This window comes from Dendropsophus ebraccatus, chromosome 9, assembly GCF_027789765.1.
Source record: "Dendropsophus ebraccatus isolate aDenEbr1 chromosome 9, aDenEbr1.pat, whole genome shotgun sequence".
NCBI lineage: Eukaryota > Metazoa > Chordata > Amphibia > Anura > Hylidae > Dendropsophus > Dendropsophus ebraccatus.
This window is the reverse complement of record NC_091462.1, coordinates 25,328,375-25,354,374: the sequence shown is the minus strand read 5'-3', so window position 1 is coordinate 25,354,374 and position 26,000 is coordinate 25,328,375. Positions and strand designations below refer to the sequence as shown.

General features: G+C 42.3%; 1 protein-coding gene across 27 annotated transcripts in view; it reads left to right on the top strand.

Moving 5' to 3' along the window:
- BAZ2B (bromodomain adjacent to zinc finger domain 2B) overlaps window positions 1–26,000 on the top strand; it is a 267,049-nt gene that overhangs the window by 202,159 nt on the left and 38,890 nt on the right. For 12 of the 27 annotated variants that reach the window (XM_069982753.1, XM_069982751.1, XM_069982754.1 and 9 more), the window contains 7 exons: window positions 1,591–1,779; window positions 5,261–5,653; window positions 13,740–14,358; window positions 16,617–16,889; window positions 19,465–19,525; window positions 20,875–20,983; window positions 24,483–24,584. In XM_069982753.1, coding sequence (XP_069838854.1) covers window positions 1,591–1,779; window positions 5,261–5,653; window positions 13,740–14,358; window positions 16,617–16,889; window positions 19,465–19,525; window positions 20,875–20,983; window positions 24,483–24,584 — 1,746 coding nt within the window. The remainder of the gene's footprint in view (window positions 1–1,590; window positions 1,780–5,260; window positions 5,654–13,739; window positions 14,359–16,616; window positions 16,890–19,464; window positions 19,526–20,874; window positions 20,984–24,482; window positions 24,585–26,000) is intronic. The other 15 variants (XM_069982771.1, XM_069982768.1, XM_069982772.1 and 12 more) reach the window with 4 other exon arrangements.

Here is a 26,000-nt window from a genome sequence, read left to right as displayed (position 1 = left end):
TGTCTCTCTTAAACCCACCCCTAGTTTTGGCCTATAAATACTAATGCAATATACTACTGACAGTACAGCTGGGTAAAAGTGGCCTCGGGCAGAGTTGTAGCATAGCCTACTTGCAGTGATAGGGTTGTCCAGCCTCTCCATCCACACTTCTGTCTCTGCTTACTTGGAGCACTCGCCCTGACTAGAGTGACCCTGACTGGGCGACAGTCCGTCCTAAGTTCACAGGGACACTAACCTAGCAGCCAGAGACAGAAAACAGAGAAATAGCAAAGGATTGGCTCATTAACAAGGAACAATATGGAGGCCGGAAAGGCGCAATCCCAGATACCTGTGGCCAGCACAAGTCCTGCTTAAATTGCCTGGGCTGAAACAGCATGGGATGCCGGGGCTGATCATGATTGGCCCAGCCTTCCTGCTCTCTGATTGATTAATAAGCCTCTTTAGTCAATAGGGAATCGTTTGTTGCTGGAACACAGCCAGGTAAGTATATTCCACTCCTTAAAGTGTACCTGTCATTAATAAAAACTTTTAAAGGAACAATAAGTAGTATTTTAAATAATAATTTAGGTCTAATTAAAATCTAAATCTGTATAATCTGGAGGAAAGAAGAGAAAGGGGGAACATGATCGAAACCTCAGGAGGGAAGTGTTTTTATTTAAAAAGAAATTAATTTAAAGAGGACCTGTCACCCCGGCTGCCATGGCGGATCGCGCCTGACCCCCTGGTGGAGCCTGGCATACTTAACCCTCATCTCTATTGATTTGCATAATGCGCACGCACAGCTTCCACGGCCTGGAATGGGGTCCAGGAGTGAGACTTCAAGGGAGAGTTAAGTATGCCGGGCTCCACCGGGGTGTTGGGCGGACTCCACCACAGCAGTCGGGGTGACAGGTTCCCTTTAAGAACAAGAGGACACAGTGAGAGGTTACTTGGGGGAAAGATCAGAAGCAACGTGAGAAAATATTACTTTACTGAAAGAGTTGTAGATGCTTGGAACAAACTTCCAGCAGAGGTGGTTGGTAAATCTACAATAACTGAATGTAAACCTGCCTGGTACATACATATATCTATCTATCCTAAAGTAATAAGAAGGGAAATACTAAATTTGCAGACTAGATGGACCAGGGGGGCTTTTTCTGCTGACAGTCTTCTAGGTTTCTATGTACGCCTGCCTTGTTCTTCGAGTGTAAAATGTATCATACCCAAAGCGGTAGCACTAGGGCACCAGTAACCATTCATTCATTAATCACAAGGACCATATGGGTCACATGGACATACTGTGACATGGTGTTCCAACTTTTCATGATAAATCCAGCTCTGTGTTCATCTACAAGAAGTTATCAGCACATACTGTATAACGGCCAACGCATTTCAAGCTTACATGCTCCTACTATATAGCATAATAATCCCATTGGCATGCATGATCAGGGCACATGTCTTGTCATACTCCTCCCCTGGGTATACCCCTGACTAGGGATCCTGATGTGTTTGATAATGAGACTAAATTTGAATCTGAAACATTTTAATTAGAACATCACTTATTATTATTATTATTATTATTATTATTATTATTATTATTATTATTATTAGCAGAAACAAAGGAAGAAAACAGTAGAAAGTTCCAGCTCCAGCGACTCTGGGTCTTCATCCGATACATCAAGTGATGGAGGCAGCAGCAGTGATTCTGATGACTTAGAGGAAGAGGACCAAAGCATAGAAGAGAGTGACGACGACGACTCCGAATCTGAGAGTGAAGCACAAACTAAAAATAAGAGCAAGGTACAAATCTTGTACAATTTTATCTGGTATATATCAGATCAGTGCCATAATAACACCCTCTGTAGTCCTGCTCCATACAGAACAAATTACTCGCCTGGATCAGGCCCAATTATTATGTTGTGCATAGATCATGGGTCTCTAAACTGCGGCCCTCCAGCTGTTGCAATACTACATTTCCCATCATGCCTGCACAGCCAAATCCTAAGCTTTAGCTGTCCGGGCATGATAGAAATAGTGGTATTGCACCAGCTGGAGAGCCGCAGTTTGGAGTCCCATGGCGTAGAGCCTCCAGCTTTGTCTTACTGATGCTAAGACCACTGGGGACAAGATCGTATCCTCCTTCTAGTATTGGAAAAGGAATATTGAGGAAGTCATTTGTTGATTAGAGATGAGCGGAACTTGAGTCCAGTCGTTCAGCATTTGAATACCGGTGGCTGAAGAAGGCTCCCTGGGAAACATGGATACAGCCATAGGCCTCTGGTTGTATTCATGTTTTCACAGACTCCTAGGGCTGCATCCAACTTCTTCAGCCACCGGTATTCAAATTCCAAGAGGTCAGACTTGAGCATGCTCGAGTTGCGCCCATCTGTATTGTTGATCCAATCTCCAGCTTCTTGGCATTAGATTGCCTTTAGATGGGTTATTGGTGGAAGCCCAATAGTAATTCATATGCTGGGACTCCTTTGGGAAAATGAAGAGCCCCATGAAATAGATAGGTGTCTATTGCTTTTAACTGACACCTATGATCAGCAAGTCCTATAAGTCAACATGAATGAGGATCACTGAAGAAGGTACCAAAAACGTCTCATACTAGAGCCTACGAAAAGGAATCGTCTATTGACAACTCAGGTTGATTGGACAGTGATGGTTTATGGCACTTTGCTCACGCTCCCACATTCTTATTCAAGGCCTACTCAGCAGCCACCAGGTTATCATCTTTCATGTTAACCATATGGACACATAAAGACATTCAGCTGTATTTTAGTGACTTAAGTGATGTGTAGTAAACCAGCAGCCCTCAATCATTGCATTGGGAAGACAATTCATGGAGTTAAGCGCTGGTACTGCCTCTTGTCTGCTGGTCCATTAGCAAGCAAATCAATATTGAATTTAGCAAATTACCCTGATAATGTTCCTCCGCCGGCCCCAATCGGTTAATCAATTCACTACCGTTTCTTAGATAACTTCTTAATCCAGGTCTGTGATTAGAGTTCAGGCTGACAAAGTCGTTTAAAGAGAATGCACCATAAATTAATATTAATCAGTCATTATTTGATGCACTTTAAGCATAATAGTATTTCATAACACTTGACCTTTCCCTGTGCCCGATCTGCTCCTATACAGTAACGATAGGATGATCGAAATTTACTAGATTATAAAACAAGCCAAATGGTCAGATGGACTTTAACTCCTTTCATTCATTCAGATTTGTTGCAGAACATTCTGTGACTGTTTCATTCATCTGAATAAGGGCCCTATTCCACCGGACGATTATCGTTCAGATTATCGTTAAATCGTTCGAATCTAAACGATAATCGTTCGGTTGAAATGCAGTAACGATTAACGACCGAACGAGAAATCGTTGATCGCTTTATAAGACCTGGACCTATTTTTATCGTTGCTCGTTCGCAAAACGTTCGCAAATCGTTCGCATTGAATAAGACATCGTTCGGTCGTTCGCAATAGATACGAACGCAATAGCGAATAAATACGGAAGAAGAAACGATCGCAATTACGATCATAAGTAACGATTATCGTTCCATGGAAATGAGTGAACGTTTTCAGGTCTTTCGCAATAGCGGTCGTTTGAGATCGTTAATCGTTAACGATTATGCTAACGATAATCGTCCGGTGGAATAGGGCCCTAAGACATGCAGAGATCCTTGTGCTTGCCACCAAACTGGCCCCATCCAGATGAATGGAACCGCCCTCTAGAGACCCATAATAGTTTTCTTTTTTTTATTGCCAACGTACCTTGTTTTTTTGTGCACCCGTCACTTTAAAAACTTTTGACATGTAGTAGAGACAAGTCTTGATCGATCAGGGCCTGAGTGTTTAGACCAAGACCAATCGGGCACTTTTGAGCACTTCTCTTCCTGCTTTCTGTGTACACAACTTAAACAGTCCCCATAGACTCACATTGGGAGTCTGTCTCGGTCATGTGACACAGGGACGGGATGGGATGCGTTTAGCATGCACTTTTCCCGGATCTTTCTAGCAATTGGTCAGGGTCTGAACACTTAGAATTTGATATGACAAGTGACAGTGCCTATTTAAAGTTTTTTTTATAACAAGTTGTATTTTATAATGGAGCCATTTGAAAGTATGTATAATGTATTTTATAGGTTCTAAAAAATTTAGAGGGAGAGGTGGTGGGGGGAAAAAAATCACCGTTGCATCATCATTTCTCACCTTGACTGTGTCATATAACTGACGGGATCATTTTATTCTGCAGGGTCCAAAACAATAACTACGTGCAATATTTTTATTTTTTTTTTACTATTTTTACACACAAAAAAATTGTGTTGCTACATTGAAAGATTTAGCAATTTCAATTATGTTTAGGTTTTTTTTTTATTTCTTTTTATTCCTGTTGATAATGGATTTTAAATGGAATAAAACATTTGTTTTTTTATTTAGTATTTAACATGTTTATTTTTTTTTCATCTCAGTAATCATAAACATACCATCCTGTTCTCATTCGTGTAATATATTACGATACTGCTAGTCTGCAGGAAAAATATAGATTTACATGGCATCTCTTGAGTGTAATACATGGCCAGGCCAAGTTTACCAAAGGGAGAGCCATTACTACTTAGTAGAGTAGAGATGGTTCGCCCAACCATAGACCGTATCTATGTTTTCCAGGCAGTTCTCGGGCTGTGTCCACCTTTTCCAGGCAGTGCGAATTAAAATGCTGATTGTCTTGATTTGTGTGAACCTGAACATTCGGCAAGTTCGCTCATCTGTACTACTTAGTAGCTGTCTGCCGACTTTGATAGTGGAGGGTTTCAAAAGGGATAAATATTCGAGGATGGCATACAGCCTAGTCTTTCCAACTCTTGCCCTGAAAAATGTACGATTATAGAGTAGTTCTTGCTAAAAAAAAAAAAAATAAATAAAATAAAATTATTGAAGATCCCATTGGGATAATCAGGTTTCAGGATGGAAGGAATGGTATCATAGGTAGGGTCTGTCTTCTAGGACATTCACCATTCAAATATCTGAGCCCCAAGTACTATAACCCAACTAGTAATTGTATATACAGTACCACTGCATACACAAATTCCACTTGTGTTGTCAACCTAATATTCTTTGTTTGATGCAAATCCTATCCATAATTTCGGAATGGTCCTAAAACATTGGCTCTCGTCTAGAGTTCTATTTACTGATGTTACAATAGAGCGGTTGTGAAGGAGCACAGCTGCATATCCCGTTATTATTCTTATGGAGATATGACATGTCCTTTCTTTATTTTTAGGTGCTAATTCATAACGTCCCTGACCTGAAAACAGATGGAAACCAAGTGGAGAAGTTGCCGGAGAAACGTGTACACCAGCAGTTACCTCTCATTCCTGACTCCCAGAACCGCTCACCATTCCAGTCCCAGCAAAAACATCCTCAGGTTTTGTCCCAGCATCTTCCTTTTATATTCCAAAGCTCTCAGGCCAAGGAGGAGGCTGTGAACAAACACACAAGTGTAATACAATGTACAGGACTGGTCTCTTCTACCAAACCTTCTAGTTTGCTTAATCAATCCAGTAAGGATACCAGCTTGAAGCTTGGAGCTGCATCTATTGATGGACTCAAACCAGGGAACAAAAATACCTCTGAAGAATCCATGCCACAACCCAGCGACTTGAGAATTAAAAGGGTAAGTGATGCACTTTATTGCATAGTAAGTAGAGATGAGGGAACCTGGAGCATGCTCGAGTCCATCCGAACCCGAACTTTCGGCATTTGATTAGCGGTGGCTGCTGAACTTGGATAAAGCCCTAAGGCTATGTGGAAATCATGGATATAGTCATTGGCTGTATCCATTTTTCCAGACAACCTTAGAGCTTTATCCGAGTTCAGCAGACCCCGCTAATCAAATACCGAATGTTCGGATCGACTCGAACCCGAACCCGGTTCGCTCATCTCTTATAGTAAGCAAACAGTTCCCAGAATGCAAAAACTACACAATAACACCACCCCAGAGCATTATAAGGGCTAGGCATCCCCACAATGCAAATGATCACAACAAGGTCTGCGCAGGCATGGGGCTGGCAAAGTATGGCAGGTTTAGGTCCTACAGAATTATGAGTGCAGCTCTGGGCTATACTCAGAAACAAAGCAAAATATGTAATGTAGTGGGTCTAATAACGCACAGGCCTTATTGGTGTATATTCTGATCACAGCTTTGAAACCCCTTAGATGCCACAGGCACTTGAGACTGCAGCATCTAAGGGGAGGACACTAAAGAGGATTCTTTGTCAGTCCATTGGCAGCTCCAGGAATAGGTCTGGGCAGTACCAGTAGGTTTCTATCACAGCTGGGAGACTAAGTGCCCTGATGTCATAGATCAGTGCTTATTTACAGGACTAATTTACAAAGCTTAAGGACCGTGCGGAAATGAGTGGACAATGGATCATTAGATCATCTGTTACTCCCTTTGCTGCCATCACTCATTGGCCGCACATTCCCTCTAAGCAGCATTTCTTCTTTCTCTGTGATCCTATTACTATTACATAGGGAGATATCAGTCTGTTCAGCCGATAATCGCCACATGTAATATGGCCCAAACAAAGAGCTGCCATTACGAAGACCCAATATTCCCCAAATAGTTTGAGCTTGTCTGTTTTACACTAATAGGCACTAGTGCATTGGAAAGTAAAAGTTACATATTTGTTATTCCCATACACTCATTTTATATAGTTATTTATTAGAGATGAGTGAACCTCAAGAATGGTGGCTGAAGAAGCTGAATGCAGCCCTAGGGAGTCCTGGAAAACATGGGTACAGCTATAGGCCTATGACTGTATCCATGTTTTCCTGGACTCTCTAGGGCTGCCTCCAACTTCTTCAGCCACTGGTAATCAAATGCAGAGAGCTTGGGCTCAGATGAATTTGCTCATCTCTATAGTTTATTGCCTTTAGGGAAAATAAAACAGTGACAGAATTTTTTTTCTCACCCTCCAACAAAAACTACGGCAAGCTCAGTAAAGAAAGGAGCTACATCAACAGTTTTTGGACTGCAAAGAGTCATTAAAACCTAAATTGTCTTCTTCCTAAGGGGGTTACATCTTGCATGTAATCTTTCCTTCATGTTTTTCATCCTCCTAAAATATACAAATGATAAGGATCGGCGATCCCCATGTTGAGATGTTTTACATACACATCACATATCTAAAAAGACTCAAAATGAACAAATTTTGCCAAAATCCCAAGAGGTGAATCTGGGGTCAGAGTAGGATTAACAACCTGGAATTCGCTCTGTTCTACGAGGGACTCTGATTTGTAATTGATACTAATACTTCTTACCCGGTTGTGACTTTCGAGCTGATGTTTAACTTAAAATTTACTTGTAAATTTCTTATATATATTTTTGCTCCTTGAAGCTCTTAAAATTACAAATGTTAAAAATGCATTGCCGCCACAAGATATCTGTAACTGCGCGCCCTCCCTTTAAAATAGCTCAGAGATCCCTGCTGTGCCCTTCAACGTCTCACAACAGGACACTCGGTGAGCAAAGGAAAAATAGCTCCTTACCCGGGAAATGGGTATTTCTGATATATCCAGCGCTGAAATTTCTGCATGTATTAGTCAATGGTCATAGAAGATAAACCAAGACGGCCCTTCGGTTACTAAATTAATTTTCATGAAAATGCAGTTCACCCAGGACGTAAAGCTGAGGCCGGAGGCGCAAAGTGCCTCATAAATGTTTACAGTCGCTGAAGAATTTATTAACTGCAATATCATGAATATCTTTTAATCCTTTGAATTGGACAAATGCACAGAGATTACACGTAAGGCTCAGGGCCCTCTGGCCGTACCTGTGCTTTCCTTTCATTGCTCTGTGTTGGTCTGTACATTATTTTTCCTATGCTAATGCTGTAGAATATCCTGAGTGTGATCAGGATATTTTGCTGGAGGCGTAACTTCAGGCGTAAAAACAGGTGACAACTCACCTCCATAAGACCCCCAAAAGACCACTTATTTGCATAGTGACTAGAAAGAAGCATGCTCAGATTTATCCTAACCCGAATGTACAGCATTTGATTACCGGTGGCTGAAGAAGTTGGATGAAGCCCTAGGGAGTCCTGGAAAACATGGATGGTTGTATCCATGTTTTCCAGGCAGCCTTAGGGCTGCATCCAACTTCCGCAATCACCGATAATCAAATGCTGCACGCTTAGGTGTAGATGAACCTGAGTGTGCTTCAAGGTTCACTCATATCTAAGGGCCCTATTCCACCGGATGATTATCGTTCAGATTATCGTTAAATCGTTTGAATCTAAACGGTAATCGTTCGGTTGAAATGCAGTAACGATTAACGACCGAACGAGAAATCGTTGATCGCTTTATAAGACCTGGACCTATTTTTATCGTTGCTCGTTCGCAAAACGTTCGCAAATCGTTCGCATTGAATAAGACATCGTTCGGTCGTTCGCAATAGATACGAACGCAATAGCGAAGAAATACGGAAGAAGAAACGATCGCAATTACGATCATAAGTAACGATTATCGTTCCATGGAAATGAGTGAACGTTTTCAGGTCTTTCGCAATAGCGGTCGTTTGAGATCGTTAATCGTTAACGATTATGCTAACGATAATCGTCCGGTGGAATAGGGCCCTAATAGTGACCAGTTGCTTTGCAAAGGCTACCCTCATTAAAGACCACTTTTTAATGCAATTGTGGGTGGTCTTCTATATATAATATAAAGACAAGGTACTGTCTAGTATAGAAGACAGGTCATTTGAGTATGGATATACCATTGAGTCATTACTCAGAAAAATGGGTTGGGTATTGCAAATTGCAACTTTTGCAAAAACGGTAACGTGCTAGTTAGTGCCATTATATTGCTGGGTGGCTACTTTCTCCACTTCCCCCCCTTTCAGTGTTAGAGATAGCTGCATCCAAGTCTTTAGAGAGGGCAGATCACACTGTAGATAGTAAGGAAAGCGCTGCGGAATCTGTTGGCGCTATACAAACAAATATTATTATTATTTATATTAAGCACAGCGGGTAGATGGGTGAGAAACGGAGAACATACGTAGGAGGAGGTGGGGGAAATCACATACTTCTCAGCCTCAATGAGAATAGAACCCTTATGGCCTCATTCACACATTCAGTCATTTTTTCCAATCCACAAAAAACCTGTCCATAGTGCATCCGCAATCCGTATTATTTGTAGATTCACAAAAATTGGGAAGGTGATTGGTTAGATTAAGGTGATCTGTATTTTTTGCGGACATTAAAGATGTCCCATAATTATGGTCCGCACTAGGACATTTCCTGTTTGTTTTGCGGAACATATTGTGGATCCATATGGATAGTGTGACTTGGCCAATAGAAATCGATGGGCCCTAAATTTGTCCTTAACTGTGGATCTGCAATTATGGACAAATTTACAGTATGTGTTAATAGGGCCTTTGGGCTATAGAAAGGAAAGTCAGTCCAGGGTTGAAGCTATCCTAATACATAAGAACTAGTGAAGACAACAGCATCCTGTACACAAAGACACCACCTCCAGCATGTATTACTGGGAAAGTAGTCTGAAACTAGGAGCAGGTTGTAAACTGCAGGAGAATGGTTGTAAGCATGAACATTTCAATCTGAAACTCAACATTTTTCATGTGTAAAAGTATACAAATATTCTTCCATAAGTTTTAAATGAGAAGTCCGGCTGGACCTATTTTTTTAGTAAGTGCCGGGGGGATAAAGGAAATAACATGCTTTTACATCCCGGCTCCAGCGCTGGTGGCCGCATACCACCACTCCGGTCTTCCTGGTCTGAGCGGGGAGTCGGGTTGTGACATTTGAGGCCTTTCAGCTGCCATAGTGGGGTCCTGCCTCGGCCACTGACTGGCTACGCAGACCTCACACGTCACGACCCAGGTCCCTGCTCATACCAGAAAGCGGTCAGGACCTGGGGACCAGAGCGGCAGTACAGTATGCGGCCACCAGCACTGGAGCCGGGGGAGGTAAGAGCATGTTATTTCTTTTATCCTCTTCCTCCCCAGAACTTCTTAAAAAAATGGGTCTGGCCGGACTTCTCCTTTAACTGTAACCTGTCGACAAATAATAGGTGAACGTCCCCTGATCACGCAAGGGCTGTTAGACACTTTTTGGCTTAGGAATCAGATTTGCAATGACCCAGGAGAAGACAATATTTAACCTGAAATCTCGTTGTCCTCTAAGCATGAAGTCATTGTTTGTCTCATGCGAGGTCTTGAGAAATCAATACAAATTCCTAAGGGTTTATTCAGATTCTTAAAAAGAAAATGCTGGACATGTTTCCCCCCCTGAGGAATTACAAGAATGTTTGAAAGTTTCAGCTCAGAGTTCATCTTGAAGAACATTACCATCTCTATCTGCAAACACAAGGGGTACAAGTCTGGAGAGAGGCGAGCACTTTATCTGATTGCCCTTTGTCCTGAGCCAATAAAGCAGAAAGATACCTCATTACTGGCCTCCTATTACCATGCCGCTCCGACGCTGACACCATCCTACAGGAGCTGGCTACTGAAACTTCCCTCTAAATGGGAATTATTTGCGGAGGAAATGTCTGTATTGCCTTCATGGAACTGAGACTCTCATAAATCATCACAATAATCTCACCAGATAATGACTCTTGAGAAAATCATCTATTCAAACATTGTAAAAGATAAAGTGAGCCGGACATGGTGTTACCTCAAATTACCCCGTGGGAGACATATTGCGTGTTATCCCTTACCAAGCCCGGCTTCTTCATCGCCATCAGAATCAGGAAGGAGGCCCGTCCTCAATAAGTGCAATCAAGTCCTGCATATAATCTTCGAATTTAAAGTCATTTGCTTCATAGCGAGAAGCCATTCATCAAGGAAGAAGAAGAACATCTATGGGGGATATTGGGTTGTTTTTTCAACATGTAAGAATTTTATTGGAATTGGAGGTGTGTAGAATTCCAATGACAAGCCAAGACTTGAAAAGTGTCACTGTCATTTACATTTTTTTTTTTTAGTACAGGCGATTTTAAGAAACTTTGTAATTGGGTTTATTAGCCGAAAAAGCTCTCCCCCCTGTCTTTATGGTTCTCTTATGGAGAGGGGAGAAGTGGAGGGAGACGAGGCATCAAAATAGGACAACGAAGAGTTAATTTACAGCTACATCTCCGGGCTATCTCCTCTGATTACCGTGTGTACGCTGGGAGGAGTATATATGGTGAGCCCCTGCACCTGTCGGTTGCTGTTGCACCTTCTGTTTTTTTGTCTGTTCTTAAGCCACAAGCAGCGTGCAACCTGCAGTGTGAACAGAGTCATAGATGTGCTGCCAATTTTTTCTTTTTTTCTATCTCCTCTGAAATCAGCACTGACCTCTCTGACCTCTAAATACTGGCTTTCACAAAGGTCCCGCTGTGTAATCCTTTTGTTCTCTGCTCTCTGCTGGCGACTAATCCCCCTCCTCCCCCTCCCCTCTTCATAGGTTACACAGGGCTCGACTGATGTAAAAGAGTCGAGATTTCCTGATAATGAGCAGTGAATGAGAGAGAAGAGGGGGGGGGGGGGGGCTGGGGAAAGCCTTTTTAAATGCAGATAATGGCATATTTGCCTAAAAAAACTAATTACAAAGTTTCTTAAAAACTATTGATTTCTGCAAAAAAAAGAGGAGGGTGGGGAGAGGGACGGCGGGGTGGTGCAGAGTTAGGGCACAAATATTCCCATTTGGCACGGGCTGCAAGTTTAAAAGTTGTTTTTAGGACAATAACTGCATCACCGATCGCAGGACAGATCTTTGATTAACCTCTTAAGGACATAGGACGTACCGGTACGTCCTATGTCCTCACTTGCACTTCAAAGCACTTCAAGTGTTGTTAATAGTAAAAAGCCCCCTCCCCTAATAAAAGTCTGAATCACCCCCCTTTTCCCAGGTTTTAAATAAAAGTAAACAAATAAATAAATAAATAAACATGTTTGCTATCGCCGCGTGCGTAATCGCCCGAACTATTAATTAATCACATTCCTGATCTCGTACGGTAAATGGCGTCAGCGCAAAAAAATCCCAAAGTGCAAAATTGCGCATTTTTGGTCGCATCAAATCCAGAAAAAAGGTAATAAAAAGCGATCAAAAAGACGTATATGGGCAATCAAGGTACCGATAGAAAGATCAAATCATGGCGCAAAAAATGACACCTGACACAGCCCCATAGACCAAAGGATAAAAGCGCTATAAGCCTGGGAATGGAGCGATTTTAAGGAACGTATATTGGTTAACAACGGTTTGAATTTTTTACAGGCCATCAGATACAATATAAGTTATACATGTTATATATCGTTTTAATCGTAACGACTTGAGGAACATGCATAACAAGTCAGTTTTACCCCAGGGTGAATGGCGTAAAAACACATTTCCCCCAAATAAAAGAAATGCGTTTTTTTTTTCAATTTCACCACACTTCGAATTTTTTTCTGGTTTCGCAGTGTACTTTATGCAAAAATTCAGCCTGTAATTGCAAAGTACAATTAGTGACGCAAAAAATAAGGGGTCATGGGGGTTTCTAGGTGGAAAAATGCAAGTGCTATGACCTTTTAAACACAAGGAGGAAAAACCGAAAACGTAAAAACGAAAATGGGCCATGTCCTTAAAGGGTTAAAAGCAGTTATCTGAAGGTACAAGCGGTTTGGGGGGTCGGATTGTGGGTACAGAGTCGCTTTAATACACACTTTCCAGACATATATGTATTCCCTCTGAGTGTTCCCCATATCCTCCAAAAACATTGATTAACTCAATCAATTAACTGTATGTCCTGCAGGAAGTTGTGTATTATTTCCAGTCTGGAGAGCAGAAGAGATTTTCTATGGGTTTGCTACTGCTCTGGACAATTCCTCACATGGACAGAGATGGCAGCAGAGAGCACTGTGTCAGACTGGAGAGAATACACCACTTCCTTCAGGGCATACAGCGGCTGATAAGTACTGGAAGACTGGAGATTTTTTAATACAGGGAGTATTAGATAGTGGCCTAAATTGACCTAGAGGCCACTTGCTTGGACTCTATAAATTTTTTCTGTGATTGTCGGCAGGAGGGTTGGCTTGTTACAACACTGCCCCTGCTATCTGTATTATTGTTGTGCGTATGTACGTGGTTCAGAATATAGATTGCAACCTACTCTGCTCAGTTTATAAATCCTGTGTAATATTCTGGCAGATTATAAATGAATGATAATTATAGTAAGAATTGTGCTCCATATTCTGTAAATGGGATTTGGATTTGGTTTGCCAATTTCCTGAAACTAAGCTCAGATACGCTTCAGGCAATTTGACATGTTTATTTTGGATAATAGACTAAGGGGGGGATTTATCAAACTGGTGTAAAGTAGAATTGTTTTAGTCGCCCCTAGCAACCAATTAGATTCCACCTTTCATTTCCCACAGACTCCTTGAAAAATGAAAAAGTGGAGTCTGATTGGTTGCTAGGAGCAACTAAGACAATTATACGTTACACCAGTTTGATAAATCTCCTTCATAGTTCTTTCCACCCGTCCACTTCTACAACAGTTTTTTTTAATGTTTGAATTGCAAAATTACTGTCTACAGATCTATGTGTCTCCATGGTAACAGACTACAAACCAACCCTGTGTAGTCAGATCAAGTATTTAATAGCTAATAGTGTATAATAGGCTATCACAAGAGGTCTATATATTTTTTTTGTGTGGGGGGGGGGGGGGGGGCACTGTTGTCCAGTCTATTTACAGATCATTTCTCTGTTTCCATACAGGATCACCACAAACAGACATTCCCTGCACAACTTAACAAGCTACAGGACGGCTCCAAGCACCAGAAAAAGACAATTGTATCACCGCCAGTTCCCAGTCCCATTTCTAACTCAGTATGTCACCAACAGCAATCCTTAGAGAATAACCACTCCAACCCCTTCTTGACAAATGCTCTATTGGGAAATCACCAGCCAAATGGAGTCATACCCTGTGTTATCCAGGAGGCCCCCCTGGCACTTACCACCAAATCAAAGCGGGAAAATAAACTCTGTGAAAGTATAGCGGTTTCCAGTAGCGCCCAGTTTTCCACTCCAATAAATCTGAGTTCCTGTGTGAAAAAGAATTCATCCAGCAAATCGGTCCTCGGGCCCGGCAGATCTCCTTTATTACACAATCTCTGTAAGGAGAAAACGCCGAATAATAACTCACCAGCAATAAAAACATCCCATCACTTAAATGCTGCAAAGACTTTACTAGACAAGTTCCGAGGAACCGACTCTGACATCCCCAGCAGCAAGGACTCCGATGACTCCAATGAAGAAGATGACGATGAGGATGACGACGAAGATGACGAGGAGGAGGACGAAGATGATGAAGACGATGATTCTGACAGTCAGTCTGGTTTGTAACTTGATTACATCATTGGTGGTTTAGTTTAAACATTTGTTAAAGGGTTTATTCAACAATAGAAAAACATGGCCACTTTCTTCCAGAGACAACATGACTTTTGTCTCCACTCCATTACATGTCAAAAGGTTTTTTTGAAGTTACAGTTAAAGATTAACTTGACATTTTATTAGGTGTTGTGTTAAAAGGGTTATCCAGCGCTACAAAAACATGGCCACTTTCCCCCTACTGTTGTCTCCAGTTTGGGTGGGGTTTTGAAACTCAGTTCCATTAAAGTAAATGGAGCCTAATTGCAAACCGCACCTGAACTGGAGACAACAGTAGGGGGAAAGTGGCCATGTTTTTGAAGCGCTGGATAACCCCCATTTACTATTTACCCTTCCAGGCGTTTGGTGGGAGAGGAAATTATGTTTGTTTCTGGATTAACTCTTTAATTATCAGTTTAATGGGTTGGTGTTAAAGCATTTTCAAAAGTGCTCAGAGTGGCTTTAAAAAATAAAAATACTTACCTTACTTACCTGCCCGATCCCCTGGTGCTGCTGTGCCAACAGTGCTCGGTCCTTGATGATCAGTGCTATCTTGTCCCTGTCATGACACAAGGATATGCTTACTGAGCCAGGGGCGAGTCACCTCTGTGTGGGTAAGAGAGCTCTTGTTGCGGCTTTTAACATATTTGGACTATATATATATATATATATATATATATATATATATATATATATATACACCCACAGTGGTCTTAGGCTCTTGAACTTTTATTATCTATCCTCTGTGCTTGAGGTATTGCTAATTCTCAGATGCAATGGTTCTAATGCCCACTGCTCCACCTACAGTACTTGACCACAAACTCAAGTGTTGAGCCTGGTGATAGACTTAGGTGACCTTCACATACCCGGTCTTTCTCTATACATTTGTAAAGGACGGTCGACCTCTGGACTATACACTCCTGCTGATTATCATGGTCTGTTCTTAGCAAAGTATTGGGACCTCTTTGATGTGTTGTGATTTATTTCGGCATGCATTCTTCCCATCATTACTTGCTATTTATTTAAAGAGTTCTGACAAGCCTTCCCTTGTACAGAAAATCTAGAGAATCACTGAAATTATTGTGGTGAAGACTTTCCCAATAACCCTTTACCTTCTATTTCAGGTACCACACAAGCTAGACCTTGTAGTCATGTTTAGATAGACCCTGGGGCTATTGAAGGATGAGGAATACCCAGCTACACATCAACAAATTTAAGGAGCACTTCTGCCCCTTCTGTTAAAAACAGATTGTGCTGATCTCATCCTTAAAGGTGTATTCTGCTCAAGCGTAACTCTTTATATGTTGCTGCCCATGTCGAGATTAACAATTCATTCCGTACTTGTTATTATCTATGCAGTCTCCTTCCCCCAGTTCTAAGCTTCTGCTTTCTGCTGAAGACACAAAAAACTGTGTGTGAGCTTTTTCCCTCTATCTCCCCCTCCTCCCCCCACCCTTCCAAGATGGCTGATGTAAACAAGTCCCTATCTGCAACTTTTGTAGCAATTTTGTAATGCCGGAAGGATTAATCAGAGTTCATCAACAGTTTGGCCTCAGATTAATCCTCCCAGCATTACAAAGCTGCAGATAAAGCCTGGCAGGGACTTGTTTACATCAGCCATCTCAAAAGGGAGGGGAGAGGACAGGGAGACAGAGTGGACAGCTCAGACACAGCTTTTTGTGTCTTCAGCAGAAAGCAGCAGCTCAGAACTGAGGGAAACAGACTGAATAGATAATAACAAGTATGGAATTAATTGTTAGTCTCACCATAGGCAGCAACATATGAAAAGTTATAATTGAGTGGAATATCCCTTTAAATTAAGCGTAGTTAACCTTCACTGTAACCCAGTACTGAAGAACACACTGGGTGCTATTACAGAGGGTTTATAGAGAAGTAAAGGGGAACAGAGTTGTGATGACAGACTTCATCATACTTGGTAAATGTCCATATTCAGCATTAGCGAGTAAATGTAATCGGTCTATTGGGTAATGTAATAGGTACAAGCTATGTTGTAGAAAGTCCTATGCTTAGCCAGGTATTCACAAAAGCAGTGTACACAGATTCCTCAGCGGATATGTCCTCTGGTCCATGAGATGATAGGGGTAGTTATCGAGAGACAGCTGCAAGGCACAGCTTGGATGCTCTTGACAGGCAGTGTCACCATCTCCACTCCATACTAAACACAAGATAACAAATTTCACTTGTGTTTTCCTTCCCCCCGCACAGAGTCGGACAGCAATTCAGAATCTGACTCTGAGGGATCGGAGGATGACGATGATAAGGATGAATCTGACAGTGACACAGAAGGAGAGAAAGTGAAGTTCAACAAAACGACTCCATCTGCAAATAGCACAGCGAACAGCATCGCGGCCCACTCCACACCGCTCAACCTGCAAGTGATAAAGAGTCCGAGCTCTGCCCCTGCCGCCCTCTGCCCGGACTCCCAGTCCTCCGACTTCCACAGCTCCTCTGCTACTCTCAGCCCCAGCACGCCATGTGGTACTGAATATTTCACCTTCTCTTATCATGCTGATAACTAGATTGTAGGATTGGTTTGGGTAGATGGCTAAAGTAAACATATATCCACCTTCAGGTAAAATACAGAAGCAAGAGAATAGTGTGTCACCAGGGGTGTAGCTAGGATTCATGGGGCCCCATAGCAAACATTTGTAAGGGGGCCCCCCTCCCCTACACACAACACAAAGAACTGCGCATATATATCTGCTTTACTGCTGGTGCACTAATAACCCCTGACCTCTGCCCAGAGGTCTGCACATTTTCCTTTCCTACTTGATTGCCCAGCTGGAGAACAGAGGTCAGAGGTTATCAGAGCAGTGAAGCAGAGATCTGCTTGTTAACCCTTTTTTGTGTTGCAGCATGTAAGTAACTTACACACTGCAGTACATAAGGAGTTAAGCAGAAGGACTCCCCCGGGCCACCCTCCTGCACGGGCCCCATAGCAACTGCCTACCCTGCTTCTATGGTAGCTACGCCACTGTGTGTCACCTATATCACCCCCTCTATCCTCACATGGGCATTCTTGGCATTAGCAAATCTTAAAGGGAATCTCACCTACTACTTGGAATTGCTGCTAAGCCTTTTTTTATGTATCATGTGGTCTTTAGCAGTTGATGTCGACACTTGGTTAGTACCAGTAAATACTCACAAAATGGTCTGTGGCTATGGACTACTAGATGGAATTTGGAATGCCCAAAGTTTCCCTTAAAAAGAAAAAAATTCTTATCCATTTGATTCACTATTTGTACTTTTCCTTGAATAGCCAGATGGGCAGGAACTTTATTGCAAAACGGAATGTGACTGCTAAGCTTATGGACGTGAATCATGTTCAGGGGGGTATGATGCTCCTAGACATCCAGTAATGTATGTACCGGGCCACGGGGGGTTAAGAGGACTGACTTTTACATACTCGCAGCGGGATGATAAAGGAATCTAATTGAAGTGACTGTGAAGGTATCCGCCGCAGATTTCATTGCAAACTTGCAGCGTGAAATCCGCTGCGGATACAGTATGTGTGAACCCACCCTTAAAGAGACTCTGCCAGTAGGTTTATGCTGTCCTATCTAAGGGTCCTATTCCACGGGCCGACCAGGGCCCAATCAACGATGTAAACTAGCAGATTGGCGCTCGTTTACTGGGCCTATTCCACGGCCCCGATGATCGTTAAGCAAGGGCTGCAGGGACATTGTTACCAATGTCCTTGCAGCCCTTGTTTCATACATTACCTATCCGGGCTGCAGGTCTTCTTCTTCTTCCTCCCGGCGTCCGGCGCCGCAGCAGCTTCGGAGTGGGGCTGTCTGAACTGACAGACCACTCAGCTAATCACTGGCCTGGCGGTTCCGGCCAGTGATTGGCTAGACGGTCTGTCAGTTCAGACAGCCCCGCTCCGAAGCTGCTGCGGCGCGGGACCCCCGGAGAAGGAGAAGAATTGCAGCCGGACAGGTAATGTATGATGCTGCTGAAATCGTCGGTTGCCGCCGCGCACCGCTATTCCACCGTAGTGATGCGCTGGTGGCGAACAATGATTTTAGGTCTGAACCTAAATGAACGATCAGCCGATGACAATCATCGGCTGATCGGTCTCTCTATTCCACGGAGCGATAATTATCGCTCCGATTCGGCCGACTTTCGCTTCATGAAATAGGCCCCTAAGGGTAGCATAAACTAGTGACAGACAAGCTGAATAGAATGATGCATCACTTACATTGTTCTGTGCAAATGATTCAGAGATATCCTCCTGAATAACATGGACAATAAATAGTCCTCTCTATTATATCCGTAAGCCCAGTAGTCCTGGATATTCATGAGAAGAAGTAAACTCTGCCCACCAGCTGCTGATTGGTGGTTATCTATCCATGCTGTGTATAGGCAGTCACCTGTCAATCAGCAGCTGGAGGGTGGGGTGTGGCATGAATCCTATTCTGCATATTAGGAGAATGGCTGAACAAAATGATGCAATAATACACCAATCTGTTCAACCTTTCGGTTACTAGTTTATTCTGGTGTCATTTAAGGCACCATAAATCTAGTGACAGATTCCCTTTAAATATCATAAACTGTTTGTGATGGATTTTACCAGTCACCTGCTACTTTCTATATTCCTCACTGACCTATAGCTGCAGCATATATTATTTATAAAGCCTCAGCAATCTAAAAGATACCTTTTAAGTTTTGCTCGAATGTGCGCATAGACCCTCATATAGTATGCCTACAGGATCCCTGACTTCATCTTTTATATGTTTGCCACTGGATGCTGCTTAAAATGAATTGATATATGAAATTCCATGTCACCAGGCATAAAACAGAGGCTTCAACCAACAAGAGCCAAATTGAAATAATTTGGCTTAACCTCCCAGTGTAGGCTGCATATAGCACTGAGCACCTGGGGTATAGTATTGGTGATATCCGATATATGAGTGCATATAAAAGTCTATATTATTATGTTATGATTATTAGTAGAGAACCCAATGCCAGCAATAGTTTAATTATACCAACACTGAAGCATAAAAAATACACAGATTTCATATTAACACAAACTAAACTTTATTTTTTGAAGGTTCTGGCAAGAGGCGAAGAGTAACAGATGAGCGTGAATTGCGTATTCCATTGGAGTATGGGTAGGTTGTTTAAAGACGGATTATGATCACAAAGTGACATGTTTTTCTTTGTGGAACAACTACAGTATGTGTTATGCGTTGGCAGAATTTATTTTATCCAATGTAACAATAAATGATAAAACATTAGAGTTTTCACAATGATGTCATCATAGGAAGTTTCACATTTTACCTCTTTATTACTTTTTAGACAAGAGTTATCATGTGAGTAATAGGTTTATTATACTGCCTGAGCCAAGATAAGCAGCTTGCACACTGGCAATTTTTAAATGGAAGATTGTGGATGGCTAACAAAGCGCTAAATAAGAGGGCAAGTTTAAAATTTGCTGCTGACAATTTTTACAGCACTTTTGCCATCATTTTGGAAAACCAGAGCAAAAACGTTACGGCACCTTAGTGGAAATGCATGTGTAAATACAGTCTAAGGGCCCTATTAAACAGCCCGATATTAAGGAGCTAGCGAGCGCCGAGCTGTCAGATCAGTGCTTGCTTGCTCCTTGTTCCCTTATCGCTGTCTGTGCTATTACATGCACAGAAATTGAGCGGGGAGAAGCGGGGAGCAACGGGAGAGCCCATAGGAGAGAGCGGCAGTCTGCGGAATGATGGCCAGCAGACCGTCGCTATCTGGATTGTAATTTTGGTCCATGCTTTAAAACAACGATCAGCCGACATTGTGCATGTCAGTTGATCATTGCCTTTAAACATTAAACGGCCATTAAACAACTATTACACTAAACGGCTAGTAATTGGCCAAGTACGGCCGTTAATCATCTGGTGTAACTGGGCCCTAAAGCAGGGGCTTCAAACTCTAGACAACTTTAGACCACAGTTGTCAAACTTGCGGCCCTCCAGCTGTTACAAAACCACAATTCCCATCATGCCCTATCCAGGCATGATGAGAATTGTGGTTTTGCAACAGCTGAAGGGCCACACGTTTGACACCTAAAATGTCCCATATGAAAGCTATATTCTAGCTGCAATAAAGGCAATAAAAATAGACTGAAAATATTGTGGTTTCCTTCCATACTGATTTGCATTTCTACAAATAATACGAACAATGTGATTATCATTACGGCAGTAAGTAAAGAGGCAATGCAAATGTCAAGGTGAAAACAGCTAGTGAGAAGTAGTCTCAGGCAGGCAGGATGAAAGCTTCGAGGATCCTTAGTAAAATTAAATTATTCAGCTCCTTTACGTGTTGATTTGTTACTCGCAGAGAAGAACGTGTCTGTGGTTGGCTCCAGTGTTGCTTCATTAGATATGACTATGTAAGGTTGAGTTTTCTTTCCTTATGACCTGATTTAGGTATGACACCTCTGTATCTTATGTAACACCATGAATCATTTTTATAGCTGGCAACGAGAAACAAGATTAAAGAACGTCAGCGGGCGGCTGCAGGGAGAAGTCACTTATTTTGCCCCATGCGGGAAGAAATTCCGGCAGTATCCAGAAGTTATGAAGGTAAGACTGTCTGTGAGTCTAGGATTAGGGGACACACACACCTGGTCAAGTCAGAGGGCAACCCCCCATACTTTTATGTTTGTGTTGTACTGTCTTGTTGGATGTGAACGTATGTTGTGTTTCTTTATCACCGACCCTAAAGAGAGTATTCTACAGAGTCCAACATGGCCGAGGCTAATAGGAAGCTACTTCCTTGACATAATTGAACACTTAAAGGGGTTTACAGGATTAGAAAAAGATGGCTGCCTTTTCCCTAAGCAGTGCCATGTCTGTCCATGGTATTGCAGCTCATCTCCATTGAAGTGACACAACCCATAGACAGATGTGACGTATACAGAGGAAAGCAGCCATGAATATGAGAACGACCATACAATCCTTATAAAATCAATGTTGCAAACATTTTTTTTTATATTTTATTCCTGTGCAGAGTTTTAATTACATTCATTCAGGAAATTGATATCAATGTGGCTTCATTACCCAAAATGCCATGCGGTACTTAAGGCCTTATTATACGGATCGATAATATGTCTGATCCGACAATGATCAGCCGAAGGAATGATCATTAGGTGATCCTTTTCTTTCAACGTGTTAAAAAAGCATCAAACGCTGACCGCACATTGCTACGTGTAATAGTAATATGCGGCCAATGACTGATGACTCTGTAAAAAAAAAAAATAGACTTATCTGTCCACGCTGCCCAGTGTTCTTCTCACTTCTACCCACTCACCACAGCCGCCTCAGTAACTTTTGAGCCAGTCCCGCTCAGCCAAACACTGGCCTTGACGCTGTCCCATCTCGGCCAGCGATTGGCTGAGCGGCCTGTCACCTCAGAGACTGGGCCAGAAGTTTAATCGGCAGCTACGGGGAGCGGGCAGAAGCTAGAAGAGCGTGGACAAGTTGCACAGACATCGCTAGCGATATATAAATGCAGTCCCTGCTGCACGATTATCGAACCGTGTAGTAGGCTCAGTAAGCGAGTGCCGATCTAGCAAATCATCGCTCACTTATCTGGAATATTGGCCCTTAGTCTCAGTGTTATATCACAGTTGAGTTTTATCACGGTGACACTAGTGGTCATCATAACCAATCAGAATCCACCTTTCATTTTTGTATCTGAGTTAGGAATATAAAAGAAGAGATTTGATTGGTTGCTATGGGTCTGGTGTTGCTATGATAACATGGAGCTACCAGAGACCTGGAGGAAGTATTATGTGGGGGGCACAAATAGAGACTCTCTTTAACTTTTGATAACTCAGCACAGGAATTGAATATCTAAAAAAATGGTGAGTAGGAGTTACAGAGACAACAGAAGAAGGCGGCGTCCACGAAGATGGCCACCTCTCTGTTCAGTGTCCACCTAGATGTAACCAACAGAGAGCATCTCATTGGATGGGACAGAACCCCTATTCTGCATATAGATGGGATCCCTTCTAACCTATCAAATCATTATAGCATCTTCTATGGATGTGCGATAGGTATCTAAAATGGGAATATGCCTTCATCCCCAGATTATAAGTTATTTCCTGTATACAGGATGGGAATCACTAGTTGATCAGTACAGGTGCAACCGCTGGGACCCCAACCGATCATGGGAATAAAGGAGCAGCGTGAGTGCTTGGCAACCATTATGTTGTATATATTATATTCTCTGTGGGTCTCCGGAGCATTGCCGAGCGCTGAACTTGATAATGTTCAGAAGTCCCATAGAGAGTCTATTCACTTGGGAACTGGGGACCTCCGTACTTGTGATCAATGGGGGTCCAGTGCCTCGTCACCCATGAATCAGCAAGTTTTACCGTATCCTGTGAACAGGGGATAACGTTCAGTCCTGGGATAACCCCTTTATATACACAGATTACAGCCCAATGTTTGACCAATCAGACCAATATCTAAACTGGCACAGTTGTAGTGGAGAGGTATAAACCCTGTTTCCTAAAAATAAAACTATTATACGTCATCACTGTTTAGTGACAGTGGGAAATAACACAGGGACTGTACGTTTTATCTCAATTATTTTAGTGGATCTCCAAAAATTATGTTTTATTGGGGTCGAAAGATCAATTTAATCCCAATAAAATTTTATCAGCTTGGGCCAGTCAAACATTGATATTAGTCTGATTAGTCTTTAAGGCGTCCTTCACACGCCCAAAATATCCGGTCTGTATACTAGCCGCAATTGCATATTCGCAATTGTGGATAGTATGAGACCTGATGTAGTCTACGGGTCAGTGCACATGGCCTTGGGTGCCACACATTTCCCTAAACTTGTACTGGACCTGCTGTATGAAGGAGATTTAATATAGAAATAGATATATCCCATGATTCTCTGTAGTTTTTATACCTTGAGGCCCTGATTCCAACACTGTTTTAACTTTGCTGCTTTGCCCTATTCCCTAGGGTGTGGGCAGGGGTTTGAGTGCTAGGCTCAGGGGGAGTGAATATGTTGTTGTGGTATAAATCAGGCTCAGGGTATGAATATGGGGCTGGGGTATAAATCAGGCTCAGGGTATGAATATGTGGATGGGGTATAAATCAGGCTCAGGGTATGAATATGTGGATGGGGTATAAATCAGGCTCAGGGTGTGAATATGGGGCTGGGGGTATAAATCAGGCTCAGGGTATGAATATGTGGATGGGGTATAAATCAGGCTCAGGGTATGAATATGTGGATGGGGTATAAATCAGGCTCAGGGTATGAATATGTGGATGGGGTATAAATCAGGCTCAGGGTATGAATATGTGGATGGGGTATAAATCAGGCTCAGGGTGTGAATATGTGGATGGGATATAAATCAGGCTCAGGGTATGAATATGTGGATGGGGTATAAATCAGGCTCAGGGTATGAATATGTGGCTGGGGTACAAATCAGGCTCAGGGTGTGAATATGGGGCTGGGGGTATAAATCAGGCTCAGGGTGTGAATATGGGGCTGGGGGTATAAATCAGGCTCGGTATGAATATGTGGATGGGGTATAAATCAGGCTCAGGGTATGAATATGTGGATGGGGTATAAATCAGGCTTAGAGGGTGTAAATATCAAACTAAGCAGGTATGAATATGACATGAAGTGATGTGAATAAGGCCAAGGGGGGTGTAATAATTAGGCTTGGGGGGGACTAATGAATCTATGATATCTTGGAAACAGGGGTGCGTAGCAACAAAATAAGAAGAGTGTTGGAATCAGGGCAAAGACTATAAAACAATATGTAAACCTCAATAAGCACCTTCATAAACAACTTGTCAGCACTGGTAAGAGCAACATTGCCCTTGGGGGCCCGATCCACAGACCTTCATCAATACATAGTAATATCAGTGTCTCCCTGTATGTGGCAGTGTAGTCGAGATGAGTTTGGTTCTGTGTTCCATCATGTGCTGTATATGTGGGTAAATGCGGAAACCCTCCAGCCTTAGTGATACTGTGTGTGTGACTGGGAGAAGGGCAACAAACTGGCTTTCGTTCTTTAAAATCCTGAAGTGAAAAAATCTGTGATTTTTTCAGTATCTCAGCAGAAATGGAATAATGGATATCACAAGGGACAATTTCAGCTTCAGTGCAAAAATAAGAGTGGGGGACTTCTATGAAGCCAGAGATGGACCACAGGTATCCCCTTAAAAACACATAGTTCTAGCATCAATGTAGGCAAAAAGTCATATTTCATAGAAATCTGGCTTTTCTCTGCTACTCATTATCGCTATTCCCTCCAAGCCGAACAATCTGGTGCTGAAAGAGGCGTCGGACCCCATATCCTCCGGGGGTTCATTTTAACTCTTTCATTTTCAGACTGATCGGCTTTGCGGGAACGTTGCTCATGTGTTGGAATATAAGCTTAGTTGTTTGACATTGTGATACTTGCTATAATATCACAATCTCTTCCGCTTGTTCATGTGTGTAGTAGAATGTGCTGTTATTTGTGTGTCTTTAGTACTGTTTCGTGTCCATGTTTTTCGGTGTTTGCAATATAATTTGTTCTGTACCTTTAATAAGAAATGGCGTCACACGCCGCTGCCTTTTTTGACATGTGAAAAATATTTTGGAAAGTCAATTGAGAATATTCTAAAAGTCTGTCTCCATTTACTACACTATAAATCTTTCCAAGGCCGTGCAGTCAGTACACAGATAGAACATAACTTACATCTCTTCTTATTACTGCAGCCTTACCCCTCTGTCTCGCCTGTTTTTTAACCTGAAGCTTTATGAGTTCCTGATGTCTTTTGCTCATGGGCCTGAAACAAGTCTGTGTGCAATAAAGAGAGTGTTTCCTGCACAGCAAAAATGAAATTATTGGGGTACACCCATCTCATAAACTGTTGTATATAACATTACTCTATGATTGGCGGGGGGGGCTGAAACTATGGGACCTCTGCTGATTGTGAGAGTGAAAGGATAGAGCTCTGGAGTAATGTTGCCTCCCCTTTAAGGCCCTATTACATGGGCTGATTATCTTCCCAATCATAGAGATATCCCCCTGTATAATAGGGCCAGCGATCAGCCATCCAACAAGCAAAAGCTGATTGCTCACCTGAACCTGTCACCAAGACAATGCTATCTACTCTTTCAGCATCATGTTATAGAGCAGGAAGAACGGAGCAGATTGATATATATCTTTGTGAGAAAAGATTCAGTCTAACTTGTAACTTGTTTATTGAAATCCCTGCTCATTTTGGGCTAAGGAGTCCAGTGGGCAGTGTCACTCAATCCCTGACAGTTCTGGCTTAAGGAGTCCAGTGGGCGGTGTCACTCAATGGACTGGACACTTTAGCATTAAAAATCAGAGATTTCAATCAATAATTTAAAAATTATACTTAATAATTTGTTGAATAAAATCCCTGACCGTTCTGGGTTAAGGAGTCCAGTGGGCGGTCTCACTCTATGGGCCGGACTCTTTATACTGAATCTTTTCCTATAAAGTTATATATCAATCTACCCAGTTCTTCCTGCTCTAAAACATGATGTTAAAGGGGAACAAATCTAACCTGCTGATAGCCCTCTATTGTGCACAGCGAGCCGAGGAAGAAG